The sequence below is a fragment of the Poeciliopsis prolifica genome, unplaced genomic scaffold, assembly GCF_027474105.1.
Source record: "Poeciliopsis prolifica strain line A6 unplaced genomic scaffold, Auburn_PproV2 SCAFFOLD062, whole genome shotgun sequence".
Classification (NCBI taxonomy): domain Eukaryota; kingdom Metazoa; phylum Chordata; class Actinopteri; order Cyprinodontiformes; family Poeciliidae; genus Poeciliopsis; species Poeciliopsis prolifica.
In genome coordinates, this window is record NW_026562437.1 from 414,448 (window position 1) to 440,542 (window position 26,095).

A 26,095-nucleotide genomic window follows, 5' to 3' on the forward strand; every position below is an offset into this window, starting at 1 on the left:
TGAGACGGAAACTCACCGGGAAGGAGTAGAGGAAGACACCGAGGAAGAGGAAGACGAGGAAGAGGATGATAAAAAGGATGATTAACCATTTGAATCGCCGCCACACGATGAACTTGAGGGTTTTATAGGGAGAGGAGAACCACAGGAAGGACGTTTCAGGACGCCTGTCAGGAGGACGAAGAAGAAGAGGGGCATCGACCTTGAGGTAAGACAGACTGCATCTGCTGCTAGCCTAAATGCTAACTACTGTTAATGTGACGCAGAGGAGCTAAGCAGAGGAAGGGATGTTTCATTTTCTCTGTAGATGTTTGAATGTCTGACGGACTCACTGAGGCTCCTCCAGGTGTGGGTTCATGTTGGGCTCGTCCCTGCCAAGCCCGGCCGGTCTCTCCTCCTGTTCTTGCTCCGTCACTACCTCCAGAGACATCTCCACCTTTCCCTGAAACACCAGCGTTCGTTTTCAGACTCCTAGTTACTGACATATGGCACTCTGGACTATCTAACGAGTAAACGAGATATAAAAACATTTTTTAAATTCATTATTAATGTTTTGGTTGTTTATTTTGTGGGACTAACTCACATTCACCAGTAAGAATGTAAAGTAATTTTGCTAGCCTTCATGCCAACTGCCTTTAGTGTGACGTTAAATGTCATTAACTTAAATGCTAACTGCTGTTAATGTCAGCATTAACTGCCGTTAGCCTAAAAGCTCAATTGCATTAATGTGACCGTTAACTACTACTAGCATAAGTGCTAGTAGTAGCATTAAGTTAACTGTCGCTAACTTAAATTTTAACCACCGTGAATGTGACTGTTAATGGTTGCTAGCCTGAAAGCTAATTACCAAGAGTGCGACTGCTAACCACCATTACAATAAATGCTAGCAACTATTAGCATTTTTGCAGAAGATGTTAGATCGCAGCTGTTAAATGCTGCTAAAAGGTAACGCCTTAAAGTCGTCAAGCAGTTTTATGATTATATGGCCTTGATTTAGATACCTTGGTCCATGATAAGTATAAAACTGGAGATTTATTTAAATTAGCAGCTAAGTTTATGAGTGTCTAGTGTTTGCTGAGTAACATGTTTTATTCTGTACTCAATAAGTAACAGATTGTACAGTGGAATAAGCTCAGAGTAAACATAAGCCGAACTGAAAAGAAGCACATTTCTGCAGATATATGACACTGGTAAACAGAAATCAGTGTGTTGACTTGTTTTCTCACCGCGATGATCTTCTCCCCGTTTTGCTCACAGGTGCAGGGCCACCACCCTTTGACTGTCTTCTGCTCAAACAGAGACACCAGTTTGTCCGTGGGTTGATCCAGCGTCTGCAGGGTGCATTTCTCTGGAGACTTGGCGGGACGCAGCATGTGGTTCAGGTCCATCGCCACGTGGCCTGAACACATTTACAGCAATTTTAAGACCAGATTATTCATCCGAACAGCGAAATCGTGTCTTTGTTTGAAAAGGTTGACATATTAGCCCAACGTCTAACCTGACCTCTGACCCCAAATATATGATATGCACCAAAAATGGTGGATTTCATGTTTGTGGTGCCGCTGCTGGAAAAACTTTAATGAACAGAAACCTCATCACAGATTCTAACCAAGCCAGCAGCTAGTAAAAGTCAAGCTAACTGCTAATTAGACTCAAGCTGCCTGCTAACCACAGACAGATTTGCTTGGATACCTGGAATTAAGCTAACAACCAATCAGAGTCAACAGCTACTCTAAAACAAGCTAGCAACCATTTAGAGTCAAGTTAATAGCAACTCAAAATCAAAATAATTGCAAATCAGAGCTAAGCTAAATGCTAATTAGACTTGTGCTGCCTGGTAATCAACAACTACTTGCAGTCTAACAGCTACTCAGAACCGAGCTAACTGCTACTTTGGATGTGTTTTCTTTCCACTGGTAAGTAAAATTTTCCAAGTTTGTAGTCGTGAAAATAAAAGCACCCCTTGAAGTCAGAATTATGCCTGGGAAGGTAAAAGATCAAACAATCCCAAGTTCACCATCCAATATGGCCGCCTGCAGATAAAATTCTGTAAATCAGAGAAAGGTAGCTTGACTACTTGGAGTCAACCAATCAGAGTAGCGCTAATATCTCCTAAAAGTCAAGCTAGCAACTGTTTAGAGTTGAGCTAACATATACTCAGAATCAATATAACTGCTAATTAGACTCAAGCTAACTGCTAATTGGAGACATTAAAACCGCAGGGAGTCAGGCTACAAACCAATCAGGGAAAAAGATCAGCAGAAGCTAAAGTGGGTCTGAAGTGAACAGTAAATCCAGCAGATGAGGCCAGAGTGGAGGCCAACTGAGATCTGATCCCAGTTAGCAAGGATGGATTCTGTAAAACCCAGATTTTGGTTTTATTACATCCATTTCTCGGTCCGTATGATGATTAATTGGCTTGCGAGTGATTTACAGGTGATCCTGCGATGAAGGCTGGTTATTAAAGTTTTAGTTTTTGTTGACATAAAGTATGGAGGTCTGCAAGAAGACCAGGCATCCACTGGAAGTGTTTTTCCAGAGCAGGCCGGAGTTCAGAAGCGTGTCTGCAGGAAAGCGGCTCGCGTCTGACCCTCGCGCCGCGCAGGAAGATTAACCGTCGGCGGTCCGAGCCGACGAGCTGCAGACAGGCAGGCACGGAAAAAATGCTTTGAGGTGGCCACACACCCGCAGCCGAGCGAGACGGTGACAGACAGGAACAGCTCCGAATCTGGATTCTTCATCTTCCTCATCGTATCGCCACCGCAGAGGGACGAGCCGCAGCTTCTCTTTTCTCTCCTTTTTTTTTTTTTTTTTTTTGAGCGAACTGAGTTATTTCAAGAGACGGGGTTGAGGCAGAGTCAGGGGTGAAGGAAAGGCAACATTTTGACAGCTTGACTTTGGTGAAGAAAAAAAATAATAAAATGAGCTTCTCCCTCCCGGCCAAAAGTGCCGACACAGTGGAAATGAAAGAGTGTTAATTCTAAAGATAAATGTTATCACAGTAGCTGTCCGTACGTCGCACATATGGTTCGTGGGATTGGTTTACACCCTAATCCGTCGCCAGAAAGGAGGAAAATCTGTCTGGATGTCAAACTCAAATTGACTTAAGTGTCTGTCTCCCCCAGAAGGCTCTAATATGTGATTCTAATTCACTTAGAGGGAAAATAATATGGATGCAGTTAGAGTTTCTGCAGCAGAAATAAAATGTCAGGAATGTATGAAAACAAAGCTGGTATGATCTTTAAAACAAACCGGTTTCATTTAAATCAATGTAAATAAACGTTGGTGAAACTTCCACCACTTTTATTCATCCCTGGTTTAAATGTTGGGGAATAATCTAAAACAGAAAAATCCAACGTTACGTCAGAGTTAACGTATGAAGTGGGGGATATTTTACGTTTCTGTTGGTGCCGCTCACAATTCCTATGAAATACATGCGTTTAAGCAATTAAATAATAACATTTGATTGCATTTTAATTGAAAACGTTGACAAAATAAGCAACATTTTCACTTCAAAAAACACTTTTTGCTACTAAATTACTTAATAAACAATCATATAAGCTCAACAACAGAAATATTTTTTGTTTATTTCCCAGAGTACTTTAACGGGGTAAACTACAATGAATCATTGTTTTTGTTTTTACCCAGATAGTCGTCAAAGGAGAACTTGTCATTGTCCCAGATCTGAATGGTGAGTTTAGGAGGCAGCTTGGTTTCAGTTTTATCGATGTTCCAGAAATGTTCCTGCACAGAAAACAAGAAAAAGATTCATAATTAGGAACATCATCTTTAACATGCAGATAAAGCATCATTTCAACCTTTCAGGTAAACATTTTGGGATCATGTCTTCATATCTCATTGTGTAGCTTTTAATTCTGTTTTCCAGGCTCAAAACTCTAAAGCTGTAAGGAAAATCCAACACAAACATGATTTAATGATTGATTAGCTGCTCTCAGCTCAGAAAAAGAATAAAGATTTGTGTTTGGGCGCCATGTTTGTCCTGATGTTTTCTTTTAGTTGCTTCCTGCAGGTTGGCGCAGCGCTGCATCGACACATCACTGTTTCAGACTATGAGTCACATGCAGGGACCTAAACTGCCAGACAGGATCTGATCCAGTCTCGTCTTGGTGCTAATCGGCTTCACCCTGTTGCAAGGTTCCTTCCCTTCCACCTGTGACACTCTGCCGGCTCTCGGGTTGATAGAAATATTGGTTTTCACACATGGATCTAAATGGATCTGCAGTGATTTGTAGCGAATGTCAGCTTGTTGCTACTCCTAAAATTATTCAGGGTTTTCTACAAAGCAGAAAGCAGCACTTAGCAACCTACCAATGTGACGTAGTAGTTTGAGAATGGTTTAGTATTCAAAACATTCCACAATTTTCCACAAATATTTTAAAAATACATCTGTTAATTATGTGTTGATCTATTTTATTGAATTTTTAAACAATTATTAGTTCATGTTGTTGCTTCGGCGTAAAGGAATTACACAACATAATTATCAGATTAGCACAATGTTTCCTGACAATCTACTATTTTTTGAACATATATAGAAGATTTCTGCACTTATATCATCAAATTTAACCTTCTATAGCAAGAAACCACAACACATATCCAACAGCTAGCAAAATTCAAGCTAATCAGTCAAGCTAGCAACTACTTGGACTGGAGTCAAGTAAAAAGCTATTGAAAGTCAAGCTAACTGCTAATTAGACTCCAGCTATCTCCTAATTATGTGCAGCTTACCAATCAGAGTTAAGCTAATCCTAATAAGAAACACAATAGTAATTTTACTAGGCGTAAAGTTGACAGATAATACAAGTCAAGCTACTGCTAACCAGAGATATGTTAGCTTGAGTGTATCGGTTAAAGCCAACAACCAATCAGTCAAGCTAACAGGAACTCAAAATCAAGCTAGGGACTAATTATAGTCAAGTTGACAACCTTTCAAAGTCATGCTAAGCATAGTGCTAAAAACAGACAATGTAAAAGCTTTCCATTGAGTTTGACACTGCACAATATATCATAAATGTAATATTAAAATATTTACTTCAAGCCACTTTTACAGTGTTGCTAAATGTCACTTCTTGCTATTTTATCTTTGTGTTGATCAGCAGAGTCTGTAAAGTTTGTCTCCTACACACATCCTCCTGTCAACCCAGGAAAACAAACGTTGCCTTTATTGCTTGTTGCCTTGTTCCAGGAAAAGACAGAGATAAATTAGATTCAGTTTTTTAAAACAAAATTTGTCAGTCCATCTAATTTGCTCTGCCGTGTCCCCAACACCCAGAGCCAACTCCAACACTTGACGATAACAGAGACAAACAGTAAACATAACACCCTCTGTGTGTGTGAAGTTAATAATGTCTAGATCCTTGGCAAAGCGTGTTCAACGTCTGGCTTGGTTTGAGTACAAACCCTGTCCAAGTATATTAAGTTATTACTCCACCGCCGTCATGAGCAGCAGCTGAGGTGAGTTTGAGAAACTGTTCCCTACAATACTGAACAACATAAATCACGTTCTTGGTGTTGCCAGAGTCCTAAGTACAGGAACTTCCACTCCAGCATTTCCTCAATCCATCTTTTTTTTTTTTTTCCTTTTCTGAGATCCCATTGATCGTTGGAGAAGATTTGGAGAGGAAGCAGCAGTTTGACTAAAAGATCGACGTAAAAAATACAAAACAAAAATAAAGTAGCTCAAATGGACCTTTATGCAAAACTCTCTTTTGACTTCCCAGGTATTAAAAAACTAACAAACAGCCGTTTTCTGGAAATAAGTTCATGTTTTTGGTGTTTTTAAAGTGTTTGAAGATCCTCCTGAATGTCCAGTCACAACTGACAGGAACTCCGCTCGTTACCTAGCAACCTCTCCGGAACTCCGCTCGTTACCTAGCAACCTCTCCGGAACTCCGCCCGTTGCCTAGCAACCGAAACAGAACTCCAGGTTATCAGCTTGTGAAGTCAGTGGTTCTTTCTTTGGGTTAAACTCACTGATAATAATAAGATACCAAACTATCCATCCAGAAACCACTCACTGTATTTATGTTGGCTGTGCAGGAAGTGCCACTTCTGCTTTTCAAAGAGGTACCGTTGTATTATTGCATCTGTTTGTAGCCACTTTCCTGTGGTCTTGTGAAAGTTGAACTGGGAGGTGAAGCCAGCAGCAGCTTATTTTGATTTAAAGTGACACCATAAAATAGGCAGAACTGAGCAAACAATCTTTTTATCTAAGAATGACTCTGTGCAAAGTAAGTACTTCTTAAAGTTAAATACTGAACATCTTTTCAAATTAATGTAATGCAGGTAAAAACTGATTCAGTTTGATTAATAAAACAATATAAAACACAGAAATGTTATTTTTGGAGGTTTTATTTAGGTGTCCTGTTAGACTTTAGAGGGCCACATAAAAAGCTATGGTGATCCAGATTTGGCCCCCGAACCTCGACTTTGACACATGTGTTACAGGTCACAAACAACAATAGGTCACCCTTCATGTTTATAGGAGATATTTGGGAAAAGTTGTAGATTGTATGATTGGTAATTAATAGCAAATGTGACACTTTAAGGGAAATTATCTTCAAAAAGGATGAAAACTTTCTTCAGATTTCTTTAGATCCAGTCGTAAAACCAAGGCTCCGCCACTGATCAGTCGTTCTGAGGTTTCTGTCTCCATGGACTCCATTTCTGGCTGACTCTCTCCACCCAGCAGAGTCTCATTTAAAACTCCCCGTTGTCTTTTCAGCTGCTCCCTGATTGAAGATGCTGGTGAGAGCGAGCGAGCGGCGCAGTAAAACACGTCGGCAGAGAGCGGCTAAAGAGGCTCGGCGTCCGGCCAAGCAAAGCAAATGACAGCCGACGGCTTGTTCCAGCTTTCGGAGCGCTGCTGTTGTTTTAGCTCCTCGCTGCATGTTTTTGTTGAGTCTCTGGGCTTTCAGCGGCATCCACGCCTCCTTGTGGAAATGTCACGTCATTATTTTTGTTAATTGCAGGCAGCGGTGGATTAGTTAGCGGGAAGGGAGGACCTAGTTTCAGTCTGACTCAGCTCTCTGATCCATAACTCCTGACATTATGAAACGTCCACCTTTAATTTACCGCCGCGTTCTGCGGCTGTCGTATTATCACAGTTGCAGATGTGATGGTTGGACCGCTGCTGGTCCAGTGGCTGTTAATTACGGCGCTGAGACATGAAAGCGGGGGAGAGAGAAAACAGCAAAAACATGCAGCGAATGTTCTGTCGATTCGACTGCGCCTTGCTGCAACTGCAAAAGCTTCTTTAACTTTGATGCAAAAGGTTTGAAACTGTGTAGTTTGATAGATGGGAAAATTATTATTACACAGAGAATCAGTTGATGGGAGAAATGGGAGTTTAAAATCTACCAAAATATTTAGTCGTACTATTGTGGTAGCAATAAATGTGACAATAACACATTTTGTTACGTCTTTTTTAAGTAACTATATGTCTGGATTGAATAAAACTTCAATTATAGCCTCACAAACACAACAATGCTCTTAAAAAGCATAAATATGATCTTTTAGGATGCTAGTCATATAAAAAGTGTTATTTTTATCACTAAACAGAGAAACTGCATTAAAATCATATTTTCAAATTAATTTATACACTCACTGAATAAACGGTGGAGAAAATACTAAAATTGACCAACAAAACTAAATGAATTCTTTAAACAATAATTGGAATTTATTGTGGCAATAAATCAAGAACTTTATCATGATAAATGATAAATGCCCGCAGGGAGAGCAGCCACATTGAATCACAAAGTTCACCTTACAAGTCGTCACAAATTGAAGTTGATTTTTCCCACTGGGAAGTTGGAATTTCCCATTTTCCGACTACAACTGGAACGTAACATGAAATGTGGTGGAAATGTGTTTGTTTTCCAAGACGCACACGACTGTGTGTCTTAAATCAACTCGTCGCGTTGAAGTGGAATATATACTTTATTGATCCACGAGGGGGAATTGCTAAATTAGTCAATGTTGTAAAATAATGAGTCAAAAGATGTTAAAGAAGTAAAAAGACGAGAGGATATCGTCCCACGTCTTCTCTAGAATGCTGCTGTCTCTGTAAATTTTGACAAATTTGTTTAGATTTATAATATTTGGTCACCATGGAAGTCTTCAATAACAAAGAAAACAGTTGCTAAATTCGTCAGTATCTAGCTGTTTTTCATATCAGTTGTTAAGTGTAGCTGCAAAGTGGTTAAGTCATCATTACAGAGATTCATAACCATTTTAATTATTGTTTTGTTTTGGACATTAAAAATGTTTTCCAGTTCCAGTGTTAATTATTCTTTAGAAAATGTTAAATTTTTTGTCTTTGAGTTGGTATGTTTGCATTAAAAAGCAATTATTATTATTAGTATATTAGTTGAATATGGAGTCAAAAATATTATTATCACAATAATTTATGGGTCAATTTATCGTACAGGCAAGAGGAAAGCAACAATATTCACTAAACAGAATGACAAACATAGTTGGATAAATAACTTCAATCTGATTGGAAAAGTGTTTGATTATTGAAACATCACTTTTTTTGGTTTACCTTCCTATCGACGACGCAGAGCTGCTCTGCTGGCAGGTAGTGGAAGGGAAACAGGAACCTGTAGTTGAAGTTCCCCTCGCCGCCCAGTGAGCGGTAATGGACGTCCGTCTTCTGCTTGTTGTGTTCATGTCCGTCCAGCCAGCTGAGAAACCAGGCAGTTTCCTGGTTAACGCCACAAACGACTCAAACAAAACAAAATGAAAAACGGAAGAACCGAACCAAACCGTCGTACCCTTTGACGTAGATGTCGCTCATCCTTTCGCCGCTGACGCTGACGTCGTCCAGGATGACGTCGCTGGTGTTCCAGATGATGCAACGCAGGAAGAACCTGCAGGAAAACTAATCAGCTCAGGAACCGATCGAGTTACATGAGGAATCAATATCAATATCCTTCACTCTAAAAATGTTACTAATTTCTGCTGCTTTTCTAGAACGTTAAAAATAAGAAAAATCATACATGTTCAAGTGGAAAGGTGTCGCTGTCAGCATCGCCCTAAATGTTCAGCTGATAGGTTAAAATAGTTTTACTTAAAACAAAATAATAGCATTACTAGTTATAATAATTCTCATTGTTGGCAGAAACAGAAAAACAAACTAAATCTAGAGCTAATTTTGTTTTTATTCCTCTCAATCTAGCAACATTAGTGGACTTAGTTGCTAAACTATTTTACCTTCAGTTGTTATAAAAATGCTTTTTATATTTAATATGACCTAAAAGAAATATGACTTTGCAAATTGGATCTGTGTCTCTTTAAGAAGCTCCTACCCTAATAGAAGCTCCCCGTCACAACAATGCTTCTCCATGACACTATTTACAGGACATCAGCAGGCGTGTAAATCCACCAGGTGTTTGCTAACTGCTGCTGCTGCTAGTCTAGAGGAGCTGGGTGTGGGAGTCGGCAGACATTAGTTAAAATAGAATGAAACAGAAAAAAAAAAAAACTTGAAAATTTTGGTGGTTTTGAAACCCAAACGTTTTAAAATCTTGGATTTGTAAACATGGATTAAAATAAACAAACAAGAGGTCACTAATGCCTGTTGATGCATTTTCAACACATAGCACTTTGCCTTCATTTGGTGGTCTCAGATTAGCCCCAATTTACCAAATTTTAAAATAAATACCATAACTTACATTCATTTTATAGAAACTGTTAATTTCTGCTTAATTTAGAATCTTTTAGAAGCAAAAATATTTTTTATATTACTGTGATCAAATTCAGATGGACAAGGATGAACTGACTCCACTGTAACATCATGATTAAAGGGTTTATTCATGATGTTACCGAGGGGTTCTTTCTACATAATTCTACAACATTCAAAGTAGAAAAGTGGTCAAATTTCCAGAATTATCAGTTTTTTCTTTTCAATAAACATTTTTTTTCTCTTGGGGCAGTAAAAAAAACTTAGTTAAAAAACTTTCCAAATGTCATGACTTTTTGAAAAAAGACAACATATAATTTTTTAATAAATATTTACTACAGGCAATTTGTAGTTGTTTTTATAGAACCACCTTTTTCCTATTTTAGGACTTATAATAAAAATAAACAGAACATTTAGCAAAATATAAAAGCACTTAAATTTCAGGTTAATAACAAAAACATCTAAAAATATATTATTAGTACTTCAAATTTAAGCTAAATAAACCAAAAAAATGTTAAAAAACAAACTTTATTATTATATCCAAGTTTAAAACTGGTTATTATTAATCTTTTTCCAATGTTATTAGAGGCACTTGAGGCTCCAGAGACTATTTATCTGAAAATAGAAACAAATTGAAATAGAAATCTTGGTTAAAAGTGCAGCGAAACTGAAAAAAATATATTTTTTTACAACATCCACAACACAAGTTTTAACTGCACAGGGATCAGTTTCCTTCCAAATAATAGGAAAATTACTCTGTGCAATGCTAAATGATGAAATTCCCTCATCTGCCACAAAGGCTTCAGTATAAAACGAACAATATTTTCACCAAAACCCAAAGTTGTCTTTATGACAAGTAATGAATGGTCACATTTTAATACCAGAAGCACAAAGACCACACTGTTGTTATGTGGTGGGAATGCTTTGTGGTACCCTGTTGGGAAAAATGTGTCATTATATATTAGACTTTTCCTATAACAGAAGCTGTTTTGGACAAACTTTAAGCAAATTTTACATCTGAGTCAGATGAAAAACTCCATTTTAGTAGCAGCTGTAAGAATATCAGGTCGGGAGAACTTTATGAAGCCCTTAAAGGGCCAGTTGTTTACCGTCACCCAGTGCATGAAATACACACACAAAAACAACAATAATGATGATAAGCATAAAATATAAAGTTCAAACCAGCAGAATTTTAAAGTTAAAAATATTTAGAAAATGATTTGATTTCAAAGAAACCACCAACCTGAAGGCGACTGAAGAAAAAAATGAAATAAAATGTGTCTAAAATGTTACTCAACGTACAGATCACTTCCAGAAAGTGATTATCTGTAGATTATTTTAGCTTGTTTTGTCACTATCACTTTAAAGATATTAATAAATGTTTCCAGAGGTCATCAAAGGTCAACCAGCTACATTTACAAAAGAAGAAAAAAAGATTTAAAAAATATCTTTAATTTCAGTGTTAATGTTCAAAATATTTTACATTTCTTACATATTTCAAAATGTGTTTTAATGTGATTACCATTATATTATTTAAAAATTATGTCAAAACAACAAAATATTATCACAATAATTTCTGGGACAATTTAATGTCCAGCAATTTACCATCATGACAATTTACTATTATAACTATGACTGGTGAGATCTTTAGAAATCATCTTTAGAATAAAACTATGCAATAAAAATGATAGTTGCAAAAGCTACTATAGTTGCTAAGAGTCAGGACATGCATGTAAGCGCATGTTAAGGTGTTTCTATTAAAATGTGAGTAAAGTAGACAAACATAAACAAACAGGTTGATGACCTCTGGAAACTTTTATTGAAATCTTTAAAACCACAAACTAAATTCTTGCTGCACAGGCCAGCTTTTAATTTGAAAATGTTGCTGTTTTCCCTCTTTGGTGCACTCACCACACTTTTTCCTTCCACTTAACGTTTTATGAATTCAGTTTCTTTAGCATTTCGTTGCCTCCTCTCTGTGTGAAGCCACCCAGAGCTTTATGTTTTTGGTTCTTACTTCTTGGCCTTGCGTGGCGTAACGTTGAACGGGGGTCCAGGCGGTCCGAGAGACTTGGGGAAGACGTCCACCCACATCATCAGTCGCCCCTGACGGACACAACCAGCAGCCAATCAGGAATCAAAAATCACAGTTGAAGCTACAGGGTGAGAGCGTGCCTCCTACCTGCTCGATGTCGGGCTGCAGCGGGCTGTAAAGCGGCCGGACCTCCACGTGCTCGGGTACCAGGCCCATTTTCCTCAGAATGTGAAGGGACAGCCGTTCCTTGAGTGGACCGAGGTATCGCTTGGACACGTCTCTATCATCTGGAACACACCAAAGTTTGGTTTTAGAAAGGTCAACTGGAGGAACTGGGGCAGGACTAATTCATTATTCACGCTGCACGTCTCTGTGTCGCAACCAAACCAGGAATTTTCCAAGAGAAGTGAAATTATGAACGTCTGAGGTCAACGTCGAGAGTTTATGACCGATAACGTTGAGTCATTTGAGAGAAAAGAGGACGGAAAGACTGAGGAGGACAGGAAGGGGCGGTCAGGAAAAAGAGAACCGGAGATAGAGGAGAAAGGAAAAAAGGAAATAAAACCCACTTTGTGAACGTTTTTATACTTCCGTTTGGGTTTATTGGTTGGTTTTTTGATCAGATCTGACTGAACTGAGCTTCATACAGTTGATATCGGAGCAATACGCAGAGAAACTGCCTTGTTGCTGAAAATGTACTATATAAATAAAATCACCTTACCTAAAACAAATCAGGTTTAGTCTGATCTAACTTCAGAAATGTGTTTGTGTCACTATTTTAGTCCTTCGCATTTAATTTAAGATTCAAAACTGTTTTCTAACTTGATAAACTCGATTAAAGTGAGAAAACTGGGAAAGTCCAAGAGACTGGAGCTTTTTCTAGATGACTGCAGAATCAAATAGGAAAAGTTTTCAATGTCAAGTTTTGGAAACTTCTGGAAGAAAACCCAAACCACACATTGTATGTTCAATGTGTCAAAAATAATAAATAATCATGAATAAATTAAAACAAACTTAATACTTTCCATTTACATAATTTTTTATTTTCCTCCTTCTACCAAAAACTGGATGATTCAAGTCTTCAATTTGGTCTCAACTAAACATTTTTTAGGGATAATTTTATTTACAGTCTTTATAATTAATGTTGTTTGTTGTTTCTATTGTTTTCTTCATTTATTTGGATATTTCAGTGTTAAATGTAATTTCAAGTTTATTCATTTATGAGAAAGTGTTGCTGCATTATTTTGCCAATACGATTATAATCCTTGGAAATGACAATATTATAGTTTATCGCAATAATTTCTGGGACAATTTATCATCCAGAAAATTCTGTTATTGTGACAGAAATCATTACAGAACAAACCAACATGTAATGTGTGTACAATGGAAGTAAATCTTACTATTTATTTATTTAAATGTTTTTATTTTGTGTTATTCCACTTTTCATTCCAGTCATTATAATTTTTCTCTGCATTTTAGCGGTTGTATTATTTATAATAATGCTCAGGTTTCCTGTTAATCTCTTTTTGAAATTGGGAAATTTACTTCTTTGGGAATCAATAAAGATAAAATAAACTTCAAATGAACTTCAAAAAGCTCCAACTGGTACCAACAACTAATCAGCTAAAGATATTGAAATGTGAGCCTGAGGGTCATAAATTTAGCTTTTAGCTCAGATTTAAAGTGTAACATTTGTAGCCATGATGGAGGAGAAAAGAAGGAAAGAATATTTCAACCAGACTTGATTCTGGATGTGGAGTGAAAAACAGAAACGTGACACCAAAACCAAATGGATATCTTGAAAAATGAACTTGGATGGTGGAACAAAAGCTGGTAAGTCGGGATAAAAAAGGGGAGACGTCCAGTTAGCGCTTCCGCTCGGCGGGCAGTGAGCTGACGCACGGTAACCGCGACAACCGTGGAAAGAGAACGTGGCGTCGCTCCTCGCTGTCCGACAGGCGACCGCGATGTGGATGTTGGCAAACACACACACACACGACTGCGCCATAAATCACCAAACCGACAGCCGTGACCTCGAGTCGCGGCGCGGCGCAGCGCGGCCCTGGAGCGCATGTGGCCTCGGTTCAGAGGCCAAAATGGATCCTGAACATTTATCTCATGGTTTTGCTCCTCAGGTGGTCCAGCGGTTTCCTCCTCAGCTCCTCACAGAAGTAAGAGAACGAGGAAGAAGCAGAGCCAGAAAGACGGAGCATCAGGGCTAATATAGCTTTTATCTGCTAGCTGAGGCAGACATTAGCCTGCATGCATGTTGCTCCATGTGCTCACTCTGCCAGTCAGAAGCTTGTTATTCACATGAAGAGTTTGCACGTCCTTTAAAGAAACACGTATGCGTCCATGAATTTTAAGCATGTTTTCATTATCTATCCAAAAATCTAAAGTCTGAAATAGCTAGCAATTTTGGTCAAACGTCTTTCTCTCAAACATTGATCAAGAGTGTCAAGATTTATTTTTTAAACTTAAAAAATGTAGTTAATATGTTGTATGTGACCAAATTAAGTTTGCATTTGTGTAACATGACAACTTAATAAACTTGACATATTTACTTGAATAAACTTAATTTGTAACAAATTAGTTCTTTTTTCATATGTTTTCTTTTGTAATGTGTGCAGTACAATGGCTGCTGAAAAAAGTGCTTTGTTGTCAACTTACAATCCAGATAACACTTGATGAATTCTTGTCGGTTGAACAGAAGGCTCCACTTCTGCTTTTCAAAATTGAACTTATGTTTTCGTGTCATATTTTTGCGCCTTTTGTCTTTTGGAAACCACAGTAATAACAGTTTACCAGAGTCAAAGCATTGAAAAGAGGTCCACAGTGGTCGGGTAAGACCTTTAACCTGATGGAAATGCTGTGGTGGGAACCGAAAAATAGCTGTAAGAACAACTACAGAAACAACGACACACACTGGGAGTCAATGGAGATAGTTTTTACATTTGTTTAAAGTCTGTCAGTCCTTATCTTTGGTTAGACCAGAAAATAAAACATTGAAATTTCACTTTTCTCCCCAAAAGGTCCCAGCCAAATTCAGCCTAAATAAAAACCTCAAAACTTCAGGCTGGTCGGCCCATTTAAACAAACGCAACCACATTTTGGACCACATTTAAAGTTCAACAGACGCCTTTTCACCTTTCTACCACATTTTCACATTTAGACGAAAGGCAACGTCACCATTTATACGTCATCAGGACGACATGTCAACAAACATCAAGGAAGAATGATAAAGCCGCTTTGTGATTTATTTTGAGCGGACGTTGCTCACCCAGGTCTGCGGCCGTGTATCTCTGCCCTCTGAACCGGACTGCTTCGTCTTCATACACGGGTTTACTCAGGTTTCGTCGCTCACACAGCCTACAGAGCAGCTGCCTGGGAGTCAGCTGGTCTCTCCACTGGTTTACCCCTGAGCTAATATTTAAAAAAGAAATATGTAAGAAAACAAAGTTCTGGAAGACGTAATATCAGTAAGAGGTGGATGTGTTTACCCACATGCAGTAGGACTGTGGCAGGCCGCACGTGGCTCCATATTTGGACAGGAAGCGGTTCTCCAGGTCGATCAGCGTCTCTCCGATCTTCTCGTCTTTGGTGAGCATGTCGTGGTCGTACAACATCACCCGCAGGTCCTTCTCCAGAGGGAGGGAGCAGGTGAGCTCGAACAACCTGCAGACAAAACATCTTCAACTGAACCGAAACGCAAACAGAAGATAAAGTTGTTGTTTACGTCCAGAAACTTTGTGCGTGTGCACAATGCTGGACGGCAAAAAGATGATTCTGTTGCTTTCCCTCCAAAGCCGGAAGAAAACTGTCAACCTGGAGATTTAGGTAATATTGACTCAGTGCAGAACAACAAAAAAACACTTATTTTTTACTTTTTCTAACAATCTGTGAGTTACTCCATACACACCATTGCCAAAGAAACTGACAGAGAACAGCTCCACTAGTGAATAAGAATTCAACACCAAAGAACAGGACGGGTTTATGTTTTCAGGCTTGATGTTTATTTTTAAATAAGTGATCATCTAAACACAGATGATTAAAACTCCTGCTCTACTGATGATCTGTCAGAGTTTGTGTGTAGGTTGCCTTTGTTTTTTCAAACTGAACTGAAACTCACCAAATTCTGCAGCAAGTTAAGATTGTCAAAGTCAACCTAGCATAGCAGACCTACTTTCCTCTCCCTTGCTTTTTTTAATTAAAACTTTCACTGACTTGAAACAGTGAGAGGCTGCCAAGAATTTAATTTATAAGTCCTCGATCTGTGCCCGGCACGGGTTAATACAGTGCAAAATATTCTATAAAGTGCATTACACAAACGCAAAATTAGCAGAAATTTACCCTTCAGTCAGCGATAATTGGAATAGGTGTGGACAATCGCCAGCTAACCATACCCACATGTTTTGGGCGTGCCCAACGCTAATCGAGGATTGGGGTAACATTTTTAAAATAATAACTCAAGAATATAATCAGACAATTCTCCCAAATCCACTTTCGGCTACATTTGGCACCCCTCCAGACTTGGACCTTTTGCCTTCTTTGAAATGGGCCCTCGCCTTTACTACCCTTTTGGCTGGAAGTCTTATTCTGCTCAAGTGGAAACTGAGCGTCCCCCAGTCTCATGACCACTGGGTTAGAGAAGTTCTTTACAACCTGAAGCTGGAAAAACTCAGATTTTCACTTAAAGGCTCCACCAATAAATTTATGGAGACTTGGAGACCTTTCCTATCGGTAGTGGGTACCATGACTTTCAGCCTGATTCAGAAGAAAATCAATGGGCATATCAATGGGCCCTCTCATTGATATGCAGTTCTTTTGTTTTTAACCAATATTTAATCTTCATATAATTTTCTCTATTCTTTATGTATCTGCAATCTATTTATATATTTGTTTAATTTACTAGTGTGTGTCTATTGATATATATATACATATTTATTATTTTCAGTATTATTATTATTTTTCTGTTCTTTCTTTGCATTGTGTGTGTGTGTGTGTGTGTGTATGTTGCTAGATGTCATTGCAGGTGTTTGGGGTGGGTAGGGTTTTGGTAGAAATCAGCTTGAACTTCTCTCTCTCTCTATCAATAACTGTGTTTTCATTGTGCTGATGATTGATATTTGTCAAGCTGTAAAATTCAATAAAGAAAGTTGAGACAAAAAAAAAGAAAAACTTTCACTGACTTAACATGTTAGATTAGAATAATGTGCAAATAAAAATGCACAATATGTATATATTTTTTAAAAATGTAATCTTGGAACATGACTCTGGTTGGACTATTGGACTATTTCTGATATCTGCAAAGTATTTTAAGTTATAGTCTTGTGAAGAATGTTGTCAATATGATTTGTATTCTTAATCTTATTTTTATAGACATTTTTAACACCTTTTAGTTGTTTTGTGTGAACCTCTATGCCCAAATGCTGCTGTTACACTTAAATTTACCCAGTAAAGGATATTTCTATTCTGCCTTTTATTGAACTGTAGGTCTGGACAGTGATATAGATTTGAAATTGATTTATTTGGATCCTTTTTTAAAAGAATGATCACTTTGTGTGCTTTTTGCCTGTGATCAGCTCTCTCTCCAGATCTGATTGGTTTGTGTATACTGACCCCTACTGGCAGGAAAACAACACAGAGACAATACAAAAGACGAGGACATCAGCATATAGTGACTAATTAAGAAGAACAAGATAAATCTGTCAGTGTATTGGAGGTGATGTAATAAATGCTGTCATTAGTGGCTCATTGTTAGCATGTTTGATGTGTTCATGGAAAAGATTGCCTTCGATCTGAGTCATGCTCTGGGCTGGAAAAAGCAAATCCACCCACCAGTGAACACATTAATGAGACAGAGTTCAGAGGTAGGTGAGATGTAAAGTTATACATTTCCTTCTGAAAATATTCACACCCCTATGACCATTTTGTCCTCCTTCCATGTGTTTTATTGGGGGTTAATGGGAGAGACCAACAGGATGTGGTGCAGAACTGTAAAGTGCCTCCAGAAGGTCTCCTTCAACGTCTGCTCTGTATTTGGATCTTTCCATCCAGTCAGAGCAGCTTCCTTGTCCCTGCTGAAGTAAATCCTGACCATGACATGATGCTGCCACTGCCATGTTTTACCATAGTGATGGTGTGCTAAGACTGGTGTGAGTACTCTGCATATTGCTTTGAATGTCAACAAAAAAAGCTAAAAGTTTGACCTCACCTGACCAGATCATCTTATTTCCTGTTGCTCAAACATAGCATGGAGCAAACTGCAAACAGGAACTTTTGGACATTACTTAAATATTGCCTTTCTTCTTTTTATTGTTACAAAAATGGTTGGTTTGAAGTATGCACAGCCATTTGTCCCACTGATGTTTGTCATATTTAATGATAGATTTTAGAGTCTTACAAGGATTTAAAGCTCCTCCAGGTTTTATGTCTAAGTTTCAGGCTCAATGCTATGAGGGCTTTTCAAGCCAATATATAAGGTGTGAATACAAACGTAGTATTGCAATATGCAGTACATATTCCTACAAGGATCAGACTTGAAATACAGAAACACAGTCAGTCAGTTGGACGAATAAATGGGTTGGTGGAGAGAAAGATAGATCAAGGGATGAATGGATGGATAACTGGATGGTGGATGGATGAGCAGACAGATGACTGGTTGGTTGGAAGGATGGACAGATGGATAATTTGTTGGATGGATGGACGTACGGATGACTGGTTGGTTGGTAGGATGGACGGATGTATGGAAGAAGAAAAGGATGTACAAATGAATGATTGATTGATGGATGATGGATCAACAGACAATTGGTTGGATGGATGGATGGATGGATGAAATTTGACTAAATAATCTCACATTCTTCCATTGGTGTATTTTAGGAATGAATCAGGTTTTCCTTATTGAACCTTTAGTTTCTTCTCCAAACCGGTAGAGCAAAGGAACATCACTCACCTCCCAAACACCGGGTCCAAGGTGCAGGGGATGTAGTTCTCATGGTCACTGATGGTCTTCTTCCCCAAGGTGACCTTGACGTAAGGGTCACACTAAAAAGACCGGAATGTTTCATTTTAAATCTAATTATAAAATAATCTGTTTCCAGGTATCAAAGACTCACCTTCCCATTGGCATCTTTGGGCTGCAGTCCTTGGGCCTGGATAACGTAGACCCGGACCAGGCAGTCCTCGATGCCGTTGGGAGGCAGCTTCCTGAACTGCCTGGGAGGCGCAGGAGCTGACGGGTCGTCTGGAACCGGGTAGATCTTAAACATACCCTGATAATAGAGGAGGTGTTACAAAACGGGTTTCACTTCACAAACACATAGAACCAAATATCAGAGCTTGAAACATGGCCTCCAATTTGGCTTCTACCTTGAACTCTCCCACCACTGAAGGGTCTTCTCCTTCATCCTGAGTCTTTCCTCTGTACAGTTTGAATGTTTGGCAGAAATCAGAGAGACCCTCAAAACCTTCAACCTTCTCCAACTCCTGATTATACACCTGAAATTAAAGGGAACGACGTGAGTAAATAAGAAGAGCAAAAATAAAGAAGAAATCTAAACAGGATTAAAAAAGCGGGAAATAAAGTGTAAAAATGTTAAAGCAATAGAATAAAGTGGAAAAAATGGATGGGTCAGAAGTGTGTTAAGCTCTAACACATGACGAAATTTTATGTCTGTGTGTTTTAAGGATGACATTATAAAATATCAACAAGAAACTTTACAGTTTTACAAGAAAAGTATCAACACTTCATCACTTTTTCCCAACAGAAACCAACAAGTACAAACGAGACAAAAAACAAACATAAAATCACAGCAAATTTATGAATGATGGAAACAGAAACACAAACAAAAAAAAATTATACAACAGATGCTGCAGATACAGGACAAAACATGCAACAAAATCCAAAAAAAAAAAAAAAAAACATACTGGGCTTCAGTGAGGTTGCTAGGTAACAGCCCGTGCTTGGCTGGGGTTGCTAGGTGACGGGCTAGGCTTGGCAGGGGTTGCTAGGTGACGGGCTAGGCTTGGCTGGGGTTGCTAGGTGACGGGCTAGGCTTGGCAGGGGTTGCTAGGTGACGGGCTAGGCTTGGCTGGGGTTGCTAGGTGACGGGCTAGGCTTGGCTGGGGTTGCTAGGTGACGGGCTAGGCTTGGCAGGGGTTGCTAGGTGACGGGCCAGGCCTACTGATAGGGGACGTCGCGTTCAAAACATTTTTGAAACGTCTCATTTTCCAAATGCCTAAATAACCCAGAAACATTAACTTAACTTATTAACTCATTTTTAGAAGCAGTTGAGGTCCAGATAGAAATCTAAAACTGTACAAAATTCATGCCGACGTCAAGCCATTGTTGTGAAGACTTGTGTTTACACTATAAGGTATGTTCAGATTGTTTTTTCTAATTTATAGACCTGTTCTGAAACCAAACAGTTGTGATTCTGTTTGGTTTCTGTTAAAAGCACTCACACTCTTGCTTTAGACTTTTAGTGTTTTTGACTAAACTCTTAACTGCTTCTATCTACAGTGATCATGAGGTTTCCAAGAAAACCCCCTCATTGTTTCATAGGTCACAGCAGCTTAATTCAAGTCTTTGTAGGACTCAAAGTGAAGCCAAAAGGCGAACACACACAGGAACGCCTGGACTACGTTGGCGCTGGCATAAGATATAGTCTGCGCTGTTAGTCGGAGCTGGGCGGGGGCGTCTTTGTGTCAAAACTACGAGGAGGTTCATTTGTTTTCATTAGTGATGTTTGTTGCATCAGTCGTACAAGTGAGTCTAAAAATTCTGCCAGAGAAAAAACTCAATCCCCGTCACAAAGGAGGCTGAAAAGAAAGCCCAAAAAACAAGGTTTCAAGATTCGACAGATGACATTATCTCAGTTTACCTTAGTTTCATGATGTCACTCTTAAAAGTAGTATGAGGTATTAGTGAATGTTAACTTGACTAACAAAAGACAAAAAAGATGTCAGGAAAGAGGCCACAAAGAGGGAAAGGTGAGGTTTAGATGGAAAGACGTTAGGTCATTGCTCAGAGTAATGGTAAGTGTTCAAGGCTGTGGTAAAGGCACTCATCATCACTGCTAAATTATTTCAGAGCTTTTAATAATTCATTTATACAAGTGATTACCCAAAATTAAACTATTAATAAGGAAAAAAAGTTAATTCACCACCACCGGAGAGGCTAATAAATAATTTTCACCTAATTCAAAGTCAACCATTAAGTCTTTTAGGGACAAAGTTTTGAGTCTTTTTCCAAAAATCAAAAGTGAATCCAAATAAAGCAATTTTCTTTCGTCTGGGTGTGAGAAAAAACATCCATATCATCCATGAAAGTCTGTAAACCTGTTGTGGTGAGCATTCCAGCTAATCTGCTAATACGCTAATAGCAGAGGTAATTTCCTGTTTATCGCTTCTGGTTCTGTTTCTTTTTTCCCCCAATTATTATTTCAAACAACAAAGATACAGAAACAAAATAAAATAAGGACAGTAGAGAAAAAGATATAAACATGAACACAATATTTAAAAGGATTATGGAGAATGTATAAGAAATCATAATACAAAATTAAATATGGTGCATGAGAGTTGTAGTCTTTGAAAGCAGATATCATTTGAATTGAAATTAGTGCTTTAGAATTAGCACCCACTAAATCCTATGTTGGTGTAGCACATTTGTACAAACTGTGCAAATATTTGTTATTAGCACTTTAGAGTTAGTGGAACCAATTATTAGCACTTTAGAGTTAGTGGAACTAATGTTTGGAATTAGTGCTTTTGGGATACTGAAACTAATGTTTATTGCTTTAGCATTAGTAGAACTAATTATTAGTGCCTTAGCATTAGCTATGCTAATCATAAAGCACTAATCATAAACATTAGTTCCACTAACATTTTAGCTATAACTGCCCAACACTCAACTTCTGATGCAGGTAATCCTGTACAAGTTGTTTTTACTTCTTCTGGTGTGTGGGATATCCAGGTCTTCCTTTGTAGGATTCTGGTCAGACTGCCATTTGAACCATGGTACCAGTCCAAATTTAGTCAAAGGGCAGAGGAAGTCACAGAAAGCAGGCGGACAAAGAGTAAAGAGGTGGCAGCTCTGGTCTAAAGGAAGGTAAAGGTTGGAAATAACAACTCATTTTCCAGGGAGAGAAGGAGTTGCGGGTAAAGACCTGGTTGAACAAATGAGAGGAACATGAGAGGAAGTCCAGCCAGGCATAAATAAGAACGTACTGGAACAAAATAACAGGAGCTGCAGGAGCGGAAAGAGGGTGAAAAGGAGGCCAGGTATCAAAGGGACTGGTCTTTTTTTTGCCCATTTCCATCAAAATGTCCAGTGGTGTTGGAAGCAAAAGTTTTGACACGCCGCAAAAATGTTAATTGGGTAGAATAAATACACCTATTAGGCTTCCTGAATTAGGAAGTACACTCCAGGTAAATGGGATCATTGTTGAGCTTTTAGTTGAGACTTGTTCCAGTGTTTTTAACTACTTATGTTAAGGTCTGTCTAAAAATAAGAGCTTAGTGCTGAGGACATATCAGAGACATTTCTTGGGCAAAAATGAAGCTTCCCAATGATGCTTGAGCAAATAAACAAGAGTTAAAAAACAAGACTGCTTTTGAGGAAAATATTGGAGAATCTGTTTTGATAAATCACTTGTTTGGGAACGGCGAGCAGAGCGACCCATGCCTCAAGTCCTGGTGGAGGGGAAGGTCATTGTTTGGACCAAGAGAATCCGGATGAAGGTTGAACACACAGTGGGTGACGCAAGAGAAAAGACACTCCTGGGACAAAGGCAGACACTGCGATCGCTTGTTTCAGACCTTGGTGACATCAGAAAGTGGCCTTTTTCCTTGAATCTGTCCCACTGCTGTGATCAGAGAAAGGATCCACTTCGATGAATCACGATGACGTTGAACGACAGAGCATGGGAACAACTGTTTGTAGCCAACGAGCAGACAACAACAGGGCAGTGAGCAACATAAACCAACCCAGTATGACCACCAGGTGCTTTTATTAGGTGGTATTGTCCTTCAAAATGTTTTGATCTACTGGGATTTTTATGCACAACCATCTCTAGTTTTCAGAAAACGGTCCAAAAAGCGAGAAAGTAATAGGCAATGGACGAAAATGCCTTGTTGGGACAATGACAAAAACAACTCAAATAAAAACTTGTTACAACAAAGGTACTGAATGTCATCCCTTATCAAAAGAACCTTAAAGCAGATGAGCAACAGCAGCAGATGAACCAACCAGGTGCTGCTCCTCATTTAGAAATAATGATTCATTTTAAACTATGTAATTCAACAATCATTTCCAGTCTTGCAGAAAGAACAATGCAAAGTACAACATAACATTTAGATGATTTAGTGTTTTATTTCAGCCTTTTCTTTCCGTGTAGCCATTAACTCTCACTCACCTTCAGGGTGTCAAAGCCTCTCTCCAAGTAAGTCCCACATTTGTTTTTTTCTCCAATGGATGCATAGAATTTACTCCACCAATCCATGGACTCCTCTCCCTGAAATCAAATGTTCACAGTCAGAAAACGTCACATTGAGAGGAAGGTGGTGTAGTGAAGAGGTTGTGCAGTAGAAAGTCTGTATTTTCTTACAATTATGTGAAGTTTTTCAAGGTCTCTTATGCAAGTTGGGGTTTGTTTGGTTTCCCTGAATGTTCTTCAATCCAAAATACACATTTTGGAGTTCCAGACCTAAATTCAACCCCGGTTTCTGCTCACTGTGTTGCTGAGTGATGTAATCTCAACATGTAGACATCCCTTCAATCACCAAAACGTCTTTGGTCCAACAGGGCTTTGCATAATCATTAAGTCTGAATTTGCTTGACAGCTGAACTTCTCCAAAAACCTTTGACTTTTCAAACATATTGAAGGTCCTGTTGTTGTTCTTTCTAGAGCTGTGTAGGATTTTTCCAGTGATCACATAGCAAGACAGAGTTGGCCAACTCACGTCAACAGAAGTAAAAACTGTCTCTGGTGGCTCTATGGCATTAAGGTCATGGTATATGGAGATTTGATGCAATGGAAAGGGAAACACTGCAATGGGAAGTGGGTGGAAACCAACATGTGCACCAGAGGAACCATATTATTTTAAAAAAGAAAGAAAGAAATCCAACTGTTTATGGGTGAAGAGAATGGTAATTGTACTTTTTCCTCATACAACTATTGAACTTTTTTCAAAACTTTATTTTTTTCTGTCTGGTTAATAATGACATAAAAACTAATTGGAGATATCCTGCAAAATACAAAATCTTACCAAGAATTTTTTGTATATTAAATGTTTTAATGTATCAGTTTCAGCAAGATATAAGAGCTTGTTTTAAGTCAATAATTCTTTAATATTCATTAAAAAAGTATTAGTCACAGAAAAATGGAGAAAGAATACTGGTTACAAGAGGAAATATTTACTAGAAATAAAACTAGAAATTTAGATTATGTCTATATTAACAGTAATCTAAATATTACAGTAGTAATAATCAAAATATTGTCTAAATATGACAATATTTTGATTATTGCAGTATATATTGCTTTAATTTTGCTATTAAAAGTAAATGCTGGAGAAAAGTTCCAAGTTACAAAGTAAATCTCAGTCAATTCAGCTAATCAGGGAAACATTTTAAGCTTCTACTAAAGTTAGCCGAAAAATGTAGATATTATTGAATGGAGAAAATATTATAAAGTAGCCAATGTTTTGCTGCAAAAAATACCCCAAAAAAACAAGATTGCTCTGAAAATTTTAAAAAGTTTTTCTAAATGAGTAGCTGATAGCTATATTCTGAGTAACAATTATCTTCACTCTGAATAGCCCTTAGCATGAGTCTAAGTAGCTATTAGCCTCATAGAGAACCAGTTATCTTCTCCCTAACAACTCATTAGCCCCTGAATACTTGAAGATTGTATTTAGCTACAATATAAATAACCTTAAGTTTGACTCTGAGTACCTGTTAGCATAACAGTTAGCTTTTGACTTTGCTTGTTCAAGAGCGTCTGATTTTGTGGCTCTCATATTATGCACATTATATTGATAAATCCAACTGAGTGATATTCACATTAAAAAATTTTTCCCATAACACTACATTCACAAATCACTTTAAAAGAACAATAAATAAGCAAGATAACAAATACAAATGCTGCACTGCTGTTTTACAGTGCATTCCCTTTTGATTATTTAACATTTTTAGTCTTATAAACAAACAGACTTACCCACTGTAACATCTAGTGTCCGTATTAACAGCAAAAAGAAAACAAAACATATGAGATTAGGAATAATCCCATGTTGAACACGTTGAAGCTGTAAAATCAAACACTTTGTAAGCAGATATCCTAATTCCTCATTCACGTAATACATTAAGGATTTCAGTCTAAAATAAAAACATGCACCATTAAGGGGAGAAAAATGAAGTGATCCTTCTATTACAACATGACTGCTGGCATGAAACTAAAGGTTGTTAAAGTATTACTATTACAGCTATGAGTCATGCCGAGGTCTTACAATGTCCTTCTGTTCAGAGGGTGAAACGCAGATCTTCGATTGGAAATGTCGAGGCTTGGATGGTTGTCGTTTTGATTCATTTAATGTGATTCCTCAGAGATGAATAATGAGTTGAAACGAGCGGGGTGTCATAAAGTTTAGAGCTGATCAAGTTTAGAAAATGATCTGCTCACACTGGCAACAAGAACTGCTGAGCTATCAAAAAGTCACACTGCAAAAACTGGCCTAGTTTCTGCTGCAAGTTGCAGCTCAAATAAGACAAAACTAACTTACGATTGACTGTTCTGCAAAACACAGGAGCTTTAAGTAGATAACTTCTTAATATTTATGAAAATGTACAAGTCATAGGTGAAATAATCTGTTAGTGGAACAAGACGTTTTAGCTTGTAAAATCAGAAAATGTCTTGTTCCACTGGCAGATTATTTCCAATCCAATCAAATCTGAGTTTGTTTAGTATTTAAAATTACCAATGGGACATAAAAGATTTTAAATATTTCAGATGTAATTTCAAAGACACAAAAACACAAAAAGGTAGTTTCACTTTTAGCTAGCACTTTTTCATCAATATAAATGAATTAGACTTTAAAACAGCTCTTATATTTTACTGAAAATTACTTGTACATTAATTTTGTCTAATTTCAAGTGTGCTAATGTATTTGCATTAGAAACTAGATAAAATACTTGGTAAGATTTTGTTTTTGCAGTGTTTGTGCTTGTTCTGATAGCTCGAATGGACATTCTGAAATATATGCAGATTCACTGCAAAACAGGAAATCTGAAGTATTTTGGTCTAGTTTATAGTGCAAATGTCTTAATACACTTGAAATAAGACAAAACTAACTTATAAGTAACTTTTCAA

General features: G+C 38.0%; 1 protein-coding gene across 11 annotated transcripts in view; it reads right to left on the reverse strand.

Annotated features, from left to right (window-relative positions):
- Nucleotides 1-26,095, reverse strand: part of dysf (dysferlin, limb girdle muscular dystrophy 2B (autosomal recessive)) — a 79,660-nt gene that overhangs the window by 2,596 nt on the left and 50,969 nt on the right. For 10 of the 11 annotated variants that reach the window (XM_055060813.1, XM_055060812.1, XM_055060808.1 and 7 more), the window contains 14 exons: nucleotides 23,147-23,245; nucleotides 19,101-19,229; nucleotides 18,848-19,003; nucleotides 18,685-18,776; nucleotides 15,237-15,407; nucleotides 15,013-15,155; nucleotides 11,880-12,019; nucleotides 11,715-11,803; nucleotides 8,790-8,885; nucleotides 8,558-8,699; nucleotides 3,642-3,741; nucleotides 1,224-1,396; nucleotides 330-439; nucleotides 17-164 (listed from right to left, as the gene is read on the reverse strand). In XM_055060813.1, the coding sequence (XP_054916788.1) occupies nucleotides 17-164; nucleotides 330-439; nucleotides 1,224-1,396; nucleotides 3,642-3,741; nucleotides 8,558-8,699; nucleotides 8,790-8,885; nucleotides 11,715-11,803; nucleotides 11,880-12,019; nucleotides 15,013-15,155; nucleotides 15,237-15,407; nucleotides 18,685-18,776; nucleotides 18,848-19,003; nucleotides 19,101-19,229; nucleotides 23,147-23,245 (1,788 nt within the window). Of the gene's footprint in view, nucleotides 1-16; nucleotides 165-329; nucleotides 440-1,223; nucleotides 1,397-3,641; nucleotides 3,742-8,557; nucleotides 8,700-8,789; nucleotides 8,886-9,323; nucleotides 9,441-11,714; nucleotides 11,804-11,879; nucleotides 12,020-15,012; nucleotides 15,156-15,236; nucleotides 15,408-18,684; nucleotides 18,777-18,847; nucleotides 19,004-19,100; nucleotides 19,230-23,146; nucleotides 23,246-26,095 lie in introns of those variants that run through there. The other variant, XR_008608250.1, reaches the window with a different exon arrangement.